Genomic DNA, 18,805 nt, shown 5'->3' with positions numbered 1-18,805 from the left:
TCAGACAACCACAACAGTTAAATTATTTTGCTATAAATTTCACTGATGGTGTGAACTAATAATGGAATTCAAAAGTGTTCAGATATATTAAAAAATCCATATTTAAAATGAATATTAGGGAAAAAACTCTGTGCAAAATACCCAGCATTAACTTCTGAGGAGTTCACTCAGGGAATAGGATGATGCCCACATTAATGCATTGGCAATAGATTAATATCTGGAAAGGGTCGGTTGTCTCATAAGGAAAGGTTGGCCAGGCTTAGAAGAGTGAGAGGACGGACCCAGATCGGTCTCAGCAGGGTGCATGGGGAACCTATCATTCCTCTTTTGGGAGAATCAGTTGTAAATAGTAATCAATTAAAGTATGAGGATACTCTTTCAAATTAGAGGTGAATTAAAGGTTCTTGATAAGCAAGAGGGTGAAAGCTGATAACTGTTTCAATGCCAAACTAATACATCTGCATTAAGAATAAACAGTTCAAAAGACAAAGTCAAAAATACTGAACTGTACTTACACTGAACAAACTTCACTTGCATGAATATATCAACCTTAAAGCATTTTACTGTATTTTCAATCACATTCTTTGAAAACATTTCATTGTCATCGCATCTGCAGCTTCCCAAAAGATGAACAATAACATTATAGGTAATTACCTCCCCACCCCAAAGTTTACAGATAAAGCTTCTGACCGGGGTGACTCTTACTAAGCAGGGATGCGGTATCACTTTAAGAGAGATACCCCCAATGCCAAGCGGCATGAATCAACTCTTCATCCTGGGCGACGCCATTGCTGTTCCCACAACTTTATTCAAACAGCTGCTGTGAGCAAAGCACAATAAAGGCCCTTCGAGGTTTATGTGTTACTTCAGAGAACATTTACAATTTTAAACTTACATATTTTTAACCTATTATTTTATTCCTATTTAGTTTAATTTTTAATTTATTTTCCTCAATTTTTTTTGCTGGTTGCTTGAATTTCAGATACCAGCGGTTTTACTGTACTTTATGAAGAATAAAGATACCTGAATGCATTTTACATAAACATTATCAGCTATATTTCCTTAGCAGGCATATAACCAATAACTCGATTTTAGAAATACCTCAAAGGCAAAAAGACAATGAAAGAGAGAGTTCGCTGGGGAACAAATTGGAGAGGCCGAGACGAAGGCAGCTGAAACCAAAGCCCCTCGTAAAGGGCCAATTAAATTTGGGTGAATGTAAAAGTGGGGATAATGGCAACAGAGCAATCAGGGAGGTGATAGAAAGGCAGAGAATGGAAAAAAAAATCAAGGCATTACCACATTGGGAGCCACTTCAGGCCAACACACAGAGAATGTTAGGGGATGAGAAGCTAAGTTTGGATGCCCTTAGGTACATGGGGTTATATGTGGGGTTGAAATGCAAAAAGGTAACAATGTGTTGGCAGCATATAATCAAGACAGGAGTAGAGTTGGATAATGCTTTTGACATGAAAATAGCTGGATTTATTGTAAGCTGAGATAGGAGGTCTGAGCTCATCCAGGGGGACCAAAATGCCACCAAGATTGCCAACCGTTTTGCTTGGATACTATAAGCTGCGAGGATAAGGGACGGAACGAGTTCATGAATTCAGTATAGAGTCAGGAAATGAGACCCAAAGGTGCTGCCAATTTCCAGACAACCATGGGGAAAGACAAACAGAGCTCTTTCTTTTGGCTGGCAAGCACATGCTAACAAAAATTGGATCCTTGAGGCACAATCGAGGTTGTGGTAGAGAAAGAGAAAAGTTGATGACTTTGCTCAATATATGGCAATTTTATTTTAGGTTTTAACCATTTTTTATTTTTTAGAGAAAGAGTTCCTTGGCATCTGTGAAAACCTCAGAGCTTTTCTTACCTCAGCTAACACAAATAATGGCTCTATCACATCCCGTTCTATCTGTAGTTCGAACAGGATGAGTTCTTGGGCTAGCCTGTCCTCTGTATCACCACACATCTTCAGCATCTTTCTGCACAAGAAAAGGACAAAGGCCATTTAGATTTCAGATTTATTGTCAAAGTACATACATGACATCACACATAACTCTAAGATCCTTTTTCCTGTGGGCCAAGCAGAATGACCACTTATTGGTAATCCAAAAAAAATTGTGCTCAACATCTAAACAAATAAAGAAATTTAAACAAACTGATTGTGCCATACAGAGAAAATAAATCATTCAAGTAAGAGTCCTTAAATGAGTCCCTGATTGAGTTTGTCATTGAGGAGTCTGATGATGGAGGGGGTAACAGCTGTTCCTGAACCTGGTGGTGTGAGCCTTGTGGCACCTATATCTCTTTCCTGACAACTCTTACTGGATAAACAATTAATCATTCAGTAAACTGTGCTACAATGAAATATGTTCTTTTATTCTCCATTTATTTTTAGCTTTTGAAAAATGCAATGGGAATTCCATTGACATATTTGGAATCTTCCACAAACAACAAAAACATTTCTGTAGTAGGTCTAATTTTTTTTTCTACAAAGAGAACTGGGAGAATTACAGTCGGTCTTTTTTTAAACCACATACTAGTGCAACATTGTGCCCTAATGAAGAAGAACAGTTGCATATTATTGACAACTGATGTAATACTAATAGGTAATAAACACACACACACACCCTGACAGATAACCTGTGTGAACTCTATTAGACTCAAATACTCAAGTGCTTTTAGACCTGTGGGGACATGAGTTTGACAGCAGGCTAACTGATGCTGACCTTTAGAAAGGTGTCAGCATTAAGCAGAATATTTAAAAAAATCATCCTCATTACAGTATTTCCAACTGTGACCTATTATTTGAACATGAGAGATGCAATTTACTAAACCTCAAACTGTGTTTACAAAGTACCACACTGATCAAGGGAAACATATTGACTTTGATCCTTTTAAGGGAACCATGGCTCTTCTGCACTGCAGTTGTGCTTCTATTCACAACCAGATTGAGTCCACTGGCAGAAGTATTCAGTGTTTTTCCCCTCCACCAAGACCAGATTATCCATTTAGTTATTCAGCAGCTCAGGGGTGCAGCAGTTAGGAAGCAGACTTTGGATGCTGTTAGTGTGGAGCTTGCACACTCTCTCTAACTGCATGGGTTTCCCTTGATTGCGCTGGTTTCCTCTCAGATCCACAAAGATGCGTTGGCCAATCAATAAGCTGCTGTAAATGTCACTAGTGTGGTGCTGGGGAGGGGAATTGAAGGGGGAGGGAGAGATTGGGCTGTGGAAAAGACAATAGATGAACTGGACAACAAAAATTTCACTTTCTGAACACTTTTGGGAATATTTTATGGATTTTGGGTTCTGATCAGGTAAATGACCTATTTCATACTGTGATTTTAGATATAACCTATTTTTGTCATTTCCTCTCACATTTTAAGTCTGCTAGTATATTGCCCACAAATAGGGTGGCCAGTTTTAGGCTGGACAGTCCAGCTTTTTGAGCCCTCCGTCAGGTGCCACCTCGAGCCAGATATTAACTTGTCCTCCATTTGGGGGTGTAGGCCCTACACTCCAAAATGGAGGACAAATTAAGTGGTAGAAGGGGCACTTAACTGTTAAATGCGGCGTACGCGACCATGTTTCTTCTTAACTCGCGCATGCATGATGAGGGGGCACGTGATGGCAGTGCATGAAGAGCTGGCTGGCGCACGCACAATGTCAGCGGCACTTCCCCCCCCCCCCAAGAGATTTTATGATGCTGTCCTCCATTTTGGTATGTTTGAAATGGCCACCCTACCCACAATGCAAGCTGTTTTGTTCACTCCACGCATGCCTGGGCATGCACTCACTGCAGATGCAATGCAAATGTTGTCTTAGTCTGGGCATGCTTAGTCAGGATAGAGGCAGGCAGGCTATAAAAGTAGCTCACATATAAGGAGTTTGTATATTCTCCCCATCTCTGTGTGGGTTTTACCGGCGGTGGGGGGGGTTCCAGTTTCTTCCTACCATTCGTAATGTTCCGGGATGTAGGGTAATTGGGTGTACTATGCTGAATGTCCAAATTTAAATTTAGATGCTGTGCATGTTCTTCAGGCAATAGCATAGTAAATGTACTTAACAATAGCATTTATTGTCTTCAGGAAGATTTGATACCACAGAGATGTCTCGTCAATGTCACAACAGCTGTGATACATTCTGCCAGTCACATTTGTGGCGAGTGCACGCTTAAGGCTCAAAGGCACAGCATGACCACACTTACTAAGAAAACTTATGAGCTCTACTTTGGTTGTAAAATTGATGACAAAGGCAAACCCTGGGATCCTCACATTTACTGCACTACTGATGCAGTCAACCTGAGAACTTGTGTCAGTATCATGTGCGATTAAACGTGCTAAATTCAATAAAAGTTAATTTAATGCTTTTCCAACCTCTTTCATGGTACAGCAAATCTGAAATTATCTATGTTCAGCTTGAAGTTGTCTATTCCAATTTTCTTTCAGGAATCAAACCTTTTGAAAACAATTGTTGTCCAGTGTTCTAGGGAAAATGGCATTGTTGGAAATGCTCCAAGGATCAGCATAAAGTAATGATTGAACAGTCCCTTCCATGTCATTAGAAAATATGAAAAATTGTTTTTTTTTAATCTCTTTAGGGTAATTGGTTGTGTGTACATTGTCACATAAAGACAACTAAATGATTCCAAAGCATGCAAAATATGTTAATAATATTACAAAGTTGACAAAATACTTCATCAATATAATGGTTTTTTTTTTCTTTCTTTTGCAATTTAATGCCAGAGGTGACATTATTGAGGAAAGGGACTTATCAGTGCATTCCTTCGGAGTAGTCTGCCATTTTAACAAAAACCCACCTCCTGTGCATCAAATGTCACCTTAATCTGGATCTTGCATTGTTTTACAATCTCCAACAGATTGTGACATGGCCAAGAATACTTCTCATTCTGTACATTTCATAATTAACAGAAAATGCCCATTTGCAAACTGATGCACAGGACTTGTCTAAAAATTATTTTGAATATTCAGGCCTCCTCATGTTGAATTTTTGAAAAACATATTCAGTATGTCAAGCCCTTCAAAGTCATGATAATGAGTCCTTGTAGCAAGGCCAGAGCTATAAAAATGAACATAATTTTACTCTTGACTTTATATACAGTACAAACATCAACCATGGATAATCAGCCATTCCCAAATGCAGAAACAGTTTGGCCAGAGCAAACAAAATGCATCATTCTAAGTGGGTCAATTCTGTGCTCTGAGTTGAACGACCAAATTTAATTTCGGATGACTCAACTTTGAAGCAATCACCTTGGTTAAGATGCAGTATTAAAACATGTGGAAACTAGTTGTACAATGTGGCCACCCAACAGGATACCAAATTTCAAAATGTTTTATAAATTCAAAATGGAGTCATTACCAACTAAAATGTTGAAGATGATCACGATCTTTGAGGTTCAACTATTCTACATTCTAATTGATCACTTGATCATTTGCTCATGTTACTTATGCAATGTTACACCCCAAGTGCATCTGAAAGTTTGGAAACCAGGAGGTCAGCATGGCTGTTACAGCACCAGTGACCGGTGTTCAAATCTAGCACTGTCTGCGTGGGTTTCCTCCAGGTGCTTCGATTTCTTCACACTGTTCAAAAACGTACCAGGGATTATAGGTCAATAGGTGCAATTGGGTGGCACGGGCTCATGGGAAGAAAAGACCTGTTAACATGCCATTGTCTAAATTTACAATTTAAATTTGATCCTGTGGAATAAATAGCAAATCAGGGACTCGAGAGACTGCAGATGCTGGAATCTTGGAGCGAAACAGAAAAACAGTGAGCGGGTGAGGCAGAATCTGTGGAGGCAAAGTGATGGCTGAGTTTCTGGTCAAGACACTGTATCGGATCTGAGGCGTTGACCATAAGGAACTAAATACTTCACCCTTCACAAAAATAAAAGGGCTCAGACCATCCAAAGAAAGGGCGTTTGCAATTGTTCGCTTTTTCTTGTGTGACAAGGTGGAAGTTCAAATCTATCCAAGCAAAGGCTGGGTTCTGAGATTCTGCTCAGAAATAACCAGCTGAAATATCAAGACAAGGTGTGCATTTTGAAAGTTCATCCAGAAGAAAAAAATGATGGTGCTGCAAAGGCTGCTTTAACAGCAGGACTATCGTTGGTGAGGACCTGGGAGAGCAAGGAGAAGAGGTAAGTGCCACTCAGAAGGGTCCTGTTACCTGGTCTTAATGCTGACAGCTCTGAACAGGCATTTAAAAAAAAAATCCTGCAAACACAGGGTCTGTGCTCAAAATGGAGGTACCTGCGTTGGGCAGCATGCTGCAGACTCAGTGATCGAAAAATGGGGGGGGGGAGGGAAACACTCCCTCCTACCCTATTGAGAAGGAGGAACATAGGAGACAACTCTACAGGAAGATGAATACGGCAGTAGATTCAGGGTGTGGGCACCTGGCGATGTGGTTGAAGGATCCACACAAGCTGCGGGCTGCTGAAGACTGCCGCATGGTATTGGAACCGGGATTTGAGAAGGTGCTGAGAGTAAGAAGGGCTCCCAATGGGAGGACTGATGGCTCCCTGATCAGATTGGAGGTTTGTATTGGAAGCTTGAGTTGCTGATGGTCTAAGGTGGAGTCTGTGCTGTGGCAGTGGATGCAGGAGAACTGGAGGCGATGGACACTCAGTGTCTCTGAAGGGACTTTCTCTTTCTCCTATTGATAGGGGTGCCGGGCAATGCTCATGGTGACTCATTAGGCAGACAAACGTTGAATATATAATGTATATATATTACATTTTTAATGTATTATTACACGTCGATCAAAGGATCCTTGAACCTTTAGTAGAATGAAAATAGTTTACGTACAGATACAAAGTTTTGAATAAATATGCATCTTCAACTGAGTTGAAATTTTAATCAAGGGTTTGCAGCTTTAGTTTGTATTTTTGTTCTTCATTATACTCGAAAGGGGAAGATCAAGTGAGAAATGGAGGCCAACATGTTAAAGCAAGAATGCAATTTTTTTTGGAGAGGACTGAGCAATGTTACACCTGACCAATCTGATCAAAGCTTTCAAGTTTATCCGTACCCAATTACTGTATAAATGGTTATTGATAGGAATCAATTCAATGACTTTCATCTTTTATCATGGTGGAGCTCAACATGTGCTCCTGCAAGCATCTTCAACTAGAAGAATCAAGTGGATCTTTGTTTCCTCCTGCAATCCTCACCATCACGGAAGCCACCTTCAGACACTGAATAATTTCACATGATAAGGAAACTGCTGAATGATGCTGGATACAGCAAACACCTTAAACATTCCCTTTGTCCATGACAGCAGTTCACCAAGGTCTCTACAAGACCCGCAACAAGGGCAATAGGAATACAGGAGCATTAATTCAATTAATTTTTCTCTGCATTTGCTTCGTTAAAAAAGTGGGGCATCTCTTGAGAGATAATGGCCTTCCTTGTGATTATATTCCACCGTGCTGTTCCAGAGGGGGATTTTACTCCCCTACTTTCTCATTTATATGGCATCTGAGTGGCTGAGTAAGTCACTTCAGGGGGCAGTCAACAACAATGAAGCATCTCTGGAGTCACAAGTGCACCAAACCAGGTAAGAAAGAAAATCTCTTCCCCTAAGTGTATCAGTGAACTCGATGAATTTTTACAACAAAACTGGTAGCTTCATGAGAGAGCTTACTTTTTATTTAAATGACAAATTATTAACTACATCTGTCATTTTTGGGATTTGAACTCTTTGCTTTGGGCCTATCGTTTAGGCCTCTGGACTAGGTGCAGGTCAGTGGGATGAGGCAAAAAAAAATGGTTTGGCACAGATTGGAAGAGCCAAAGGGCCTGTTTCTGTGCTACAGTGGTTCGATGATACTGCCTACATGATATCAGGTGGGAGTACCTACACATCATTCTCAGCAGCAATTCAAGGCTTCTCACCACCTACTCATGGACAATTAGAGATGGGCATTAAATACATGGCATGAGATCCTATCCACATTCTGTTCATAAATAAATCGCTTAGAGAATCACCAGTAGTTAACTAATTTTATTCAAACAATGTTTAATTGAAATGGAAATTAATAGAGCAATTCTGGAGTAATTCTTTTGAGCAGGTATCCATTTTTTCCATGGAGCTGCCACAAATAAAAGGCCTCATTAAAAAATGGTCTTTCAGCCCACATCGCTTACTCAAACACACTGTTATATAATCAGACCTCATCTGAACATTTCCTCACCTAAAATCCTCATTACACATACTGCTGAACTATGATTTGATCAACTTAACATATGCACGTTTAAAATGAAGCAGTGTTAATTATTTGAGCTTCAATATACACAACAATTTTAGAGAGCACTTCATAATAATTGGTTTCTCCAATATTGAGCAACATAGATTAATGTCCAATTAATCTAGTTTCCTTTTGAAGATAATGATCATTTGGCTAGCTGATACATTCAATAATATTAAATGCTTGAAATAATATATTAATATATAGAATCTACAATTTCAAATAAAGTACTGTATTTTAAAGCCTTACCCTAGCAAAGAGTCTTCGCCCAGGATGGTGGAGCCTTCCACTAAACACTGTGCCAACGTTGTTAATGGTAGTTTTTTCTGTTGACACAATCAACATGATTTACAATTAGATCTTAGGATTGATCATAAGGTGTACAAGAAAAATAATTACAATTTAGCTATTTCCCACGTCATTACAAATTGGTGGATTATTTTATTCCAATCACAAAATGTAATTCTGTTCAGTTAGTATTTAACTAATTGACAATACACTGCTTATTGAGTTTTACAATTATTTGCGTACACTATTCTAACAAGATTTCAACTTGAAATGACAACATAAATGTTACAGCTTCTGGAAAACACTAGAAACAGACAGGTCATTTATCATCTGTTGGATTACTTTGAGGCAACATTTCAAGAGCATACACTTCTTACAAAATACATTTTGCAGGTACGTTAAACTACTGTTTGGAACAAGTGTCTGTGGACTTCAGAGAACTTTCAGATTTAAGTGATAGTATAGAATGAGCGAGAGCAGACCAGCTGCCCAATTGTCATGGGTCTCAATTAGAGCATAAAAATGTAAGAAGCAGCACAAGTAGGTTATTTGTCCCCTTGCACTGCATCAACAGGATCATGGCTGTTCTTCCCTGTACTGTTGTTTCCCTATACTAACCTCATATTTCTTGATTCCCTTAATTTCTAAAAAATTAATAATTGGAGCCTTTAATAGAAAGGTGTTGGATATAACGGGCAAAATGCACTCAACAGTAACAAAAGTTTCCTCCATTAGATTACCCAAACACTTGTAAAAGTGGATGCTCATTCACACAGACTCCTTTCATTTGAGGACAGAATGCACCTGCAGATGATTCAGCAATATGGTCACCAATCAGGTGAAGGAAATTTTACCAAATACATTGCACAGTAAAACCCACGGTTATCCAGCCCTATGGGGATTGGTAGATGCCAGATAAGTGAATGTTTCAATTGCTTGAGATTGTGTGTTGCATGGATTGGTAAAGTAACCACTAGGGAGCGCTGGTTTTAAATGTTTGTATTTTTTACCTATTTATTTTCTGTGATTATTTTTGCGGCTGCTTCATGCTGCTGGTTGCTTGAATTCCGGATAACAGGGATTTTACTGTATATGAAACCAGTGATTGCATAATACATCAAACAACTGTTAACAGATATGTCCCAGGTGCTGGCTCAGGCATGCAGTTGACCGCATTGGAGGACAATAATGAATGAAAACGTACGGATCGTTTGTCGGCGTCCACACCTTGTTGTCCTTGGAGACATGCTGTGAGTTTTTTGTGAGTGCTGTGAGAGACTTGTTTTACCAACTCCAGTCGTTTTTCTACCTGTTTAATAGAATTTCCTTTGAGTGAAAGTACAACAAATAAAATTCAAATTCACTTGTGAACAGAATAATCTTAAAATGAAAAGAGATTTCCATCTTCTACTCATTTTTTAAATATTAAACAAAGTACATTAACTTAAACCTGTAATATCACTTTGGAGATATATTGTCACTTCAAAAATCTGGCTAATGTGATTTATGGTGTGAAAAATAAAAAATTTAAAAAAAAATCTGGCAGTATTTTGAAACAATTAACCTATTTTCAGATACCAAGCTTTTGACAACAACATGTCAAGGTTATTTTCTGCAGTAAGGACAATTATATTCTGCAACATGAGAGCATAAACCCTGCAGCAAGTATCTTAAGAATCATTTTTCTTTCCAATCGTAATAATGACATGACCTAAAATAGTTCACCAATGAATGGGGCAGCACAATAACTGCAGTTGCTGGAATCTTGGGTAAACAACGAGAATTTGGAGTAACTCTTCGAGTCGGGCAGCATCCATGGGTAGAAATGGCTAGTCAATATTGGCTTTATTAAGAGTCCCAACCCATAACATTGACTGACCATTTCTACCCATGACCTATGGAGTTCCTCCAGCAGCCTTGACTGACCAAGGAGAATTTGGGCAGCAGGGTTAGTGTAGCTGTCAGCACAACACTATTCCAGTGTCAGTGACCTGGGTTCGAATCCAGCGGGGACTGTAAGGAGCTTATAGATTCTCCCCGTGTCTGCGTGGGTTTACTCTGGAGGCTCTGGTTTCCTTCCACCCTTCAAACATATGGGGGCTGTAGGTTAATTGGGGTATTTGGTGGTGCATGCATCAAAGCAACAAATGTTATGTTTGTTAATGTTATGTCCTGTTGCATAATATGTATTATTAGCTATGTTAATATGCTAACATTATTTTAAAGTGGGACCTTTTACCAGGTTCTCAAACACTCCAAGATTATTTTCAATGGTTAAAACTACATACTTTCATTTCCAATTACTAACAGAACAGTTACAATAGTGGAATGTGAATGAGTTGGAAAGGTTCAGTTTTAATGTAAACTTTGAACTCACTAAATGTAGTTAAATGCATTGTTATCATACTCCCCAGAAGCTTTCTGGAGATGACCAATGTAGACCTTTTAAATCTAATGGGTGGTCTTTGAAAGTTTGCACATTTGACCCCCAAGCCAATCAATCAGCTGCCGTTAAACCAAGGATCCACTTTAATATTAACCATATCCTTAGTGATGAGAATTTACTGTTGTCAACTAACAATGACAATAGCAGCAGGAGTATGATTTTGGTTTCTATACCTAATAAATAGATGTAGGGAAGCATTGATTCTTTGAGTGAGGTGCGTCCTAGAAAAAGAATCGGTCCGAATTCAATGAAGTTTACAAGAACGAGAGATGATCTTATTATAGTACATGAAAAGGCAGAAGTTGAGAGGTTCATTGCTCAGGCAAGAACAACAGGGTATGGACTCATAATAATAGTTTTTTTAAAACATTTTGTTATTCAGAAAATCTTTGAAATACTCCACCTGAAAGAGTAAAGTTTGCAGAACTTTGAGATGAAGCAATTTTCCTGTCCTAGTGTATGATTGGCAAAGGACTATATGGAGGGTCACACTTAATCAGAAGAGTTAAATGAATGTGATTGTTTAGATATCTGATGAGAAATCAAGTTGGAAACAATGTCCATGGGTTAATTTCAACACACATTAAACAAAGCAGGGGATGCCTTCTTCTTTCTTCTTTGGCTTGGCGAGAAAACATTTTACACTGTTTAACTACATTCGAGGACAGTTTAGAATAATGTTTCTTTAACTATTTTAGATCACGAAGAAAATCAAGGGTTCTAGCTAAAAACAATTTCTGCAAAACCAGATGATTAAGGAGTAATTGCTATTAACTTCATCCATTTTTTTTTTGCAGTGGATTCAAAGGCTCAATAAACAAAAAGAAGAACTAAATATTACCTGTAGTAAATCTTCATTCAATACTTCTGTCTTTTCAGCTCTGCAACAGAGGAAGAAGTTGTGCTGCATTAAATTTGGGTTCTCAGAAAAAATATGCAAACAATTCTAAATTGAACTTCTAAGCAGCTTCGGCTACTCTGTAAATTCCATATAACATGGCTATGAACTGCCTGCGTACTATTTAACTATTGCCTTATGTGTAAATCTTCACTGTTGTAGGGTGCAGTATAGATACAGAATTGAGAACTCTTTTCAGAGCATTCCCTGTAAACTTGGAGGGAAAGTCAAAGCATCCTTGATAAATCTGTTACAATAAATAAAATTTAACACGTAAGAACTTGTTTTAATCTGTCTGTTTAAAAAAAAAATGCTGAATGCTCTAATGACGTTGGAAATATTACTAAGCAGGAAGTGACGAGGGGACTGAACCATTAGTACTACTGAAGACTGCACCCATAATGAAAATACAGCCCATACTAATAACCTCAATGTCCTTCAAACAAAGCAACTTGATGTGGTTTGTACATTTCGAAGAAAAATCATCAAAATAAATAGATACTTCAAAGTTTTCCTTTCATCCCTAATATAATTTTCTGTCAAAAATCCTATTGGCTGATGTCTGTTTTAAGAAAACCCAAAATGATTTATATGATTTATTATTACATGGTTCATTCTTTAATATATAGATGGACACAACATCTCTAAAAAGTAAACACTTTGACCTTGGTGAATGCATTCTCCAAATACCCAATATTTTTTTAGTAATTGAATATTGGATTTCTCCAATATTGACATGAACATATTAATGGCATACTCTGCGTACAACAACACACACAATTAGCAGATTGAATCTAAAGTAGAACATTTTATAACATCTGCTGTAACTATTGTCCTTGAATGAAATGACCTGTGGTGATAAAGCACTATTAACTTTCTCTGCACTGATACTTTAGAAGGAGACTGCATGAAGGCCTGCATATTCAGAGAAACTTCAGATTAAGGCAATTTCTAAATTAACAATAAGCATCCTGCATTTTTGCCTTACACTATCATGAAACACTGATTCACAAGACTGTGACGTTTCTACATAGTGGAGAGGATCCAGACCTCAGCTTCTTCTTCATAATCCGGTAGATGCTTCCTAGATAATGCAGGAATTCAAGGAGCCGGATGAAATACTGAATTTTTGAAAAGTTGGCAGTCAGAATGTCTTCTCTTGACTCGCAGAGACGAGAATACGGTACATTCCTTGTATCTTCTCTGAGCAAATGCATCTTGAAATGAGGCATTCTTTTCTGGAGAACTTGCACGTTAAGATTGTAAATAATTTTTGATTTTTTTTTGCTGCTCTTTACCCGTATTAATATCTTCAGTACAAGCAAAACAGACCCTGCTGGTCTGCAGGCTGACCAAACTTGCTGATTCAGTGTCCAGCTGCAGTTTTACTGAACGTATGCAGGCTGCTTGATTTACAGCTCCATCCTGCAATGTCACAAAATAAGCAGAGCATCTTTATAGTCGAGGCAATCTGTGCTAAGAAAAAAAAACTGCTTTGGATATATACACTAGATACTAGACTTTGGAGAGGATTAACCCCCTGACTGATTTTCATTTGAAAATTATTCAGAACGTGCTTTTGTGGAACATTTTCCAGTTAATTATGAACATATAGGTTTCATAGCACAAGATATTTTAAGAAATACAACACACAGCAGATTAATTCCTTTTAAGTATTATTGGTTTTAATCCAATGAAAGTCTCTACTCCATCAGTTATACTTAACTTCTTGTCAGGCAGTTTCGGTAATTTCAACACCGATTCTATATCTTTACCTCCTATGGACACTGCAAGACCTGCTGAGTTCTTTCAGCATTTCTGTGCTTTTACTACAATCATAGCGACTGCAGGGTTTCGTGTTTCACAGAGTCATCGTTCTTCATGAGAAAGTTTAAAACCTTTCGCAAGATTTTAAATCCCTGTTGTTGGGATAATCAGATTAAGTATTGAAACTGTTTATTTTAAAATATAGATTTAGTAATAATCTGATTACAAAGAAAATTATGTACTTTGGCATAAATAATGTACTAATTGACTACATGGAGGTAGAACTCCTTCTAGCCATAAAATATGCATAAACAAGTTTTTTTGTGGGGAGCGATTCCATCACTAGCAACGTATAAAAAAGCACAAACTACTTGTATGCCTTAATTTTTGACTATTGGGCAGGAGCTCTTTATCCAATGGGCTACTTTAACGAATCAATGGACTGCAGTAAACTTTGTTCTCCGATGGTCAAGGTGGTATCTTGGTGGAACTTGGAATTGGAGCGCTCATCAGGAGATCAAGTAAAGACTTATGTTCAGGCAGGATGACCTCAGTACATCTGGGAATAATCTTCCTCAGTCTCTCATTGAGGCTGGTTGCATCTGCATGACTCAAGTCAAAATTCACGGTAAAATTTCACCATTAGTAAAGTCAGTCTTGGATTGCACTTCAAGAGGAAGGAATAATACAATTGGCCCAAGCATTCTGTGCACACAGACAAGATGGTTGTGTTTAATATCGGGGATTCAGGATAAAATGAAATCTGGAATAGGAAGCCAGTTATTAATAACCTTTAATAGCTGATTGTCCCAAATAAAACACAATTGGTTCAAGAATTATTTTACAGAAGGAATCAACTGTCATTGATTCAACCGAACAAAATCACATTTAGTTTCATTAAATACTATAGATTCTTAAACATCCTCTGAAATGGTAAAGTGCACAAAACATTTCTTAATTTAAAAAAAAGGGTTAGACCTACAGCATAGTAACAGGCCCTTCTGGCCCACGAGTCCGTGCCAACCAAATATCCCAATTAACCTGCAACCCCGTACGTTTTTGAAAGGTGGGAGCAAATTGGAATGCCCATAGGATACCCATGCAGACATGGGGAGATCGTACTAAGTCCTTAAAGACAGTGTTGTGTTCGAACTCGGGTCGCTGGAGCTGTAATAGGGTTGAACTCTACTCTATGCTAACTTGTTTCACACAAGAATTTTGAATTCCACTAACATAATTATAACGACCTCGGCTCCTCTTCTCTCATGGTTTGTGTCCTCAACCCTGGAAGCTGCACATTCTTTTCCATCCTGATAATTATACTGTGGTGCGCTATTGTACAGAAAGGCAGGATGATTGGCAGCTGACTGGGTGGGGCTTGGTCCATTCTGGTCAGCTGATTGACAGCTGGCCAGGTGTTGTCTTGTCCTCCAGTGCTCTTCCTGCAGGTACACAGGTCGCCCCCTGCAGTCAGCTAGTGGTGTATCACTACACATACCCACCTGTATATTAAAACTGGAGGTGGCAATGCTGAGGTCATATTCACTTTCTTTCTTCTTTCTTTGGCTTGGTTTCGCGGACGAAGATTTATGGAGGGGGGGTAAATGTCCACGTCAGCTGCAGGCTCGTTTGTGGCTGACAAGTCCGTTGCGGGACAGGCAGACATGGTTGCAGCGGTTGCAAGGGAAAATTGGTTGGTTGGGGTTGGGTGTTGGGTTTTTCCTCCTTTGTCTTTTGTCAGTGAGGTAGGCTCTGCGGTCTTCTTCAAAGGAGGTTGCTGCCCGCCGAACTGTGAGGCGCCAAGATGCACGGTTGGAGGCGAGATCAGCCCACTGGCAGTGGTCAATGTGGCAGGCTCCAAGAGATTTCTTTAGGCAGTCCTTGTACCTCTTCTTTGGTGCACCTCTGTCATGGTGGCCAGTGGAGAGCTTGCCATATAGCATGATCTTGGGAAGGCGATGGTCCTCCATTCTGGAGACGTGACCCACCCAACGCAGCTGGATCTTCAGCAGCGTGGACTCGATGCTGTCGGCCTCTGCCATCTCAAGTACTTCGACGTTAGGGATGAAGGCGCTCCAATGAACGTTGAGGATGGAGCGGAGACAACGCTGGCGGAAGCGTTCTAGGAGCCGTAGGTGATGCCGGTAGAGGACCCAGGATTCGGAGCCGAACAGGAGTGTGGGTATGACAACGGCTCTGTATACGCTTATCTTTGTGAGGTTTTTCAGTTGGTTGTTTTTCCAGACTCTTTTGTGTAGTCTTCCAAAGGCGCTATTTGCCTTGGCGAGTCTGTTGTCTATCTCGTTGTCGATCCTTGCATCTGATGAAATGGTGCAGCTGAGATAGGTAAACTGGTTGACCGTTTTGAGTTTTGTGTGCCCGATAGAGATGTGGGGGGGGGCTGGTAGTCATGGTGGGGAGCTGGCTGATGGAGGACCTCAGTTTTCTTCAGGCTGACTTCCAGGCCAAACATTTTGGCAGTTTCCGCAAAACAGGACGTCAAGCGCTGAAGAGCTGTCTCTGAATGGGCAACTAAAGCGGCATCGTCTGCAAAGAGTAGTTCACGGACAAGTTTCTCTTGTGTCTTGGTGTGAGCTTGCAGGCACCTCAGATTGAAGAGACTGCCATCCGTGCGGTACCGGATGTGAACAGCGTCTTCATTGTTTAGGTCTTTCATGGCTTGGTTCAGCATCATGCTGAAGAAGATTGAAAAGAGGGTTGGTGCAAGAACACAGCCTTGCTTCACACCATTGTTAATGGAGAAGGGTTCAGAGTGCTCATTGCTGTATCTGACCCGACCTTGTTGGTTTTCGTGCAGTTGGATAACCATGTTGAGGAACTTTGGGGGGGCATCCGATGTGCTCTAGTATTTGCCAAAGCCCTTTCCTGCTCACGGTGTCGAAGGCTTTGGTGAGGTCAACAAAGGTGATGTAGAGTCCTTTGTTTTGTTCTCTGCACTTTTCTTGGAGCTGTCTATGGGCAAAGACCATGTCAGTAGTTCCTCTGTTTGCGCGAAAGCCGCACTGTGATTCTGGGAGAATATTCTCGGTGACACTAGGTATTATTCTATTTAGGAGAATCCTAGCGAAGATTTTGCCTGCAATGGAGAGCAGCGTGATTCCCCTGTAGTTTGAGCAGTCTGATTTCTCACCTTTGTTTTTGTACAGGGTGATGATGATGGCATCACGAAGGTCCTGAGGCAGTTTTCCTTGGTCCCAACAAAGCTTGAAAAACTCATGCAGTTTGACATGCAGAGTTTTGCCGCCAGCCTTCCAGACCTCTGGGGGGATTCCATCCATACCTGCTGCTTTGCCACTTTTCAGTTGTTCAATTGCCTTATATGTCTCATCCTGGGTGAGGACCTCATCCAGCTCTAGCCTTAGGGGCTGTTGAGGGAGCTGGAGCAGGGCGGAATCTTGGACTGAGCGGTTGGGACTGAAAAGAGATTGGAAGTGTTCTGACCATCGGTTGAGGATGGAGATCTTGTCGCTGAGGAGGACTTTGCCGTCTGAGCTGCGCAGCGGGCTTTGGACTTGGGGTGAGGGGCCGTACACAGCCTTTAGAGCCTCGTAGAAACCCCTGAAGTCGCCAATGTCCGCGCTGAGCTGCATTCACTTGGCGAGGCTAGTCCACCACTCATTTTGGATCTCCCGGAGTTTGCGCTGAAGATGGCAACAAGCCTTCCGTATTCACTTTAATACCTTTTAAAAACCATTCTGTCTTGCTATCAATTTAGACACAAAGTGTGGCCATAACTGAAAAAGCTGGCACGCCAAACAGCAAATCCAGCAGAAAATGAACTGCTCGGTGAATTCAAATTGGATCAAAGTTTTGTTGTCATGCTACAAATATTGTAGCACAAGATTTAACTCTGGCATTGCCCGACTGTCTGAACGTTGTTGGCTCAAGTTGGTCTTGGACCATATTATCCCAGCTGGAACTTCAATGCTGCAATGTTGTACAAAATGTTAAATACGCTATCACACCCTCTAAGGTGAATGTAAAAATCACACAGCAATATCTGAAATAGAACAAACACATGACTGCTGGCCAAGATTAATTCTAGTCTAACAGCCAGATGACATAGCCATGAACTTCATTGCTGTTTGTGGGATTTTAATCACTCAGTTCAAAAGTATTTCATGGTTTTACATTAGTGGTTAACTTCTGGAATTGAATCCAGAGGCATGGAATATTGGTCTGGACACAGGTATTCAAATCCTTCTGTCACAGCTGGGCAAGTTACATTCACTTAATTAAATAAACCTGCAATGAAAATGGCTAATTTCATTAATGCTAAACATGCTATTAAATGGCTGTAAAGACCTATTTGGTTAATTGATTTCCTAGTGGGAAAGAAATTCGTCATTCTTGCCCTGTCTGGCCAACATGAAACTCCAGACCTATAAAGTGGTTAATTCAGCTTTCATCCGAAATGGGCTTGAAAGCTATTCATTTCAAGTGGTAAGTAGAAATGGTTGCAGTGTTGGTATCACACGGATATACTCATTTCATGGGATAAATTAAAATTAGATTGGGTGCAAAGCACTTTACAATGGCCATGAAAGATGCAACATATAGGAATACTGCATAAGTGATCCCGAATTATCATTTGAGGGCACAAAGTCTGCAGGCTCTTTGTGCAATCTGTATGTACGGGTGGAATCAGTGATAATCATGGGTGTACATAATAACTGTAATTAAGGAATCTAGTACAGCCATTCTCAATGGGGGCCATAAAGCCTGCATGGTTGCCACAGCACATTTGGTGGGGGTAGCGGGGGGGGGGGGGGAAACAGACTGAAATCATAAAATCATGTCATGTTTTATGTAGTCGATAGGAGAGAAGTACAGAAGAAAACTACTAGTTTGACTGCTTCACAAGGAGTTTAAATTTAGACATACAGCACGGTATCAGGCACTTTTGGCCCACGAGGCCATGCTGCCTAATTACACCCCATTAACCTACACCCCCGGTACATTTTGAAGGGTGGGAGGGAACTGGAGCACCCAGAGGAAACCCACGCAGACACAGGGAGAAAGTACAAACTCTTTACAGATAGGGCCTAATTTGAACCTGGGTCCCTGATGCTGTAACAGCGCTGCGCTAATCACTAGGC

The 18,805-nt window shown here is 40.1% G+C and overlaps 1 protein-coding gene across 7 annotated transcripts in view; it reads right to left on the bottom strand.

Moving 5' to 3' along the window:
- The window catches only part of arhgap44a (Rho GTPase activating protein 44a), a 227,935-nt gene that overhangs the window by 78,148 nt on the left and 130,982 nt on the right, over positions 1 to 18,805 (bottom strand). For 6 of the 7 annotated variants that reach the window (XM_069929560.1, XM_069929564.1, XM_069929561.1 and 3 more), the window contains exons 2-5: positions 11,862 to 11,901; positions 9,779 to 9,883; positions 8,536 to 8,612; positions 1,877 to 1,988 (exon numbers count right to left, since the gene is read on the bottom strand). In XM_069929560.1, coding sequence (XP_069785661.1) covers positions 1,877 to 1,988; positions 8,536 to 8,612; positions 9,779 to 9,883; positions 11,862 to 11,901 — 334 coding nt within the window. Of the gene's footprint in view, positions 1 to 1,876; positions 1,989 to 8,535; positions 8,613 to 9,778; positions 9,888 to 11,861; positions 11,902 to 18,805 lie in introns of those variants that run through there. The other variant, XM_069929562.1, reaches the window with a different exon arrangement.

The sequence above is a fragment of the Narcine bancroftii genome, chromosome 3, assembly GCF_036971445.1.
Source record: "Narcine bancroftii isolate sNarBan1 chromosome 3, sNarBan1.hap1, whole genome shotgun sequence".
Classification (NCBI taxonomy): Eukaryota; Metazoa; Chordata; class Chondrichthyes; order Torpediniformes; family Narcinidae; genus Narcine; species Narcine bancroftii.
The sequence above is the reverse complement of the archived record's forward strand: the minus strand, read 5'-3'. Positions and strand labels throughout refer to the sequence as shown.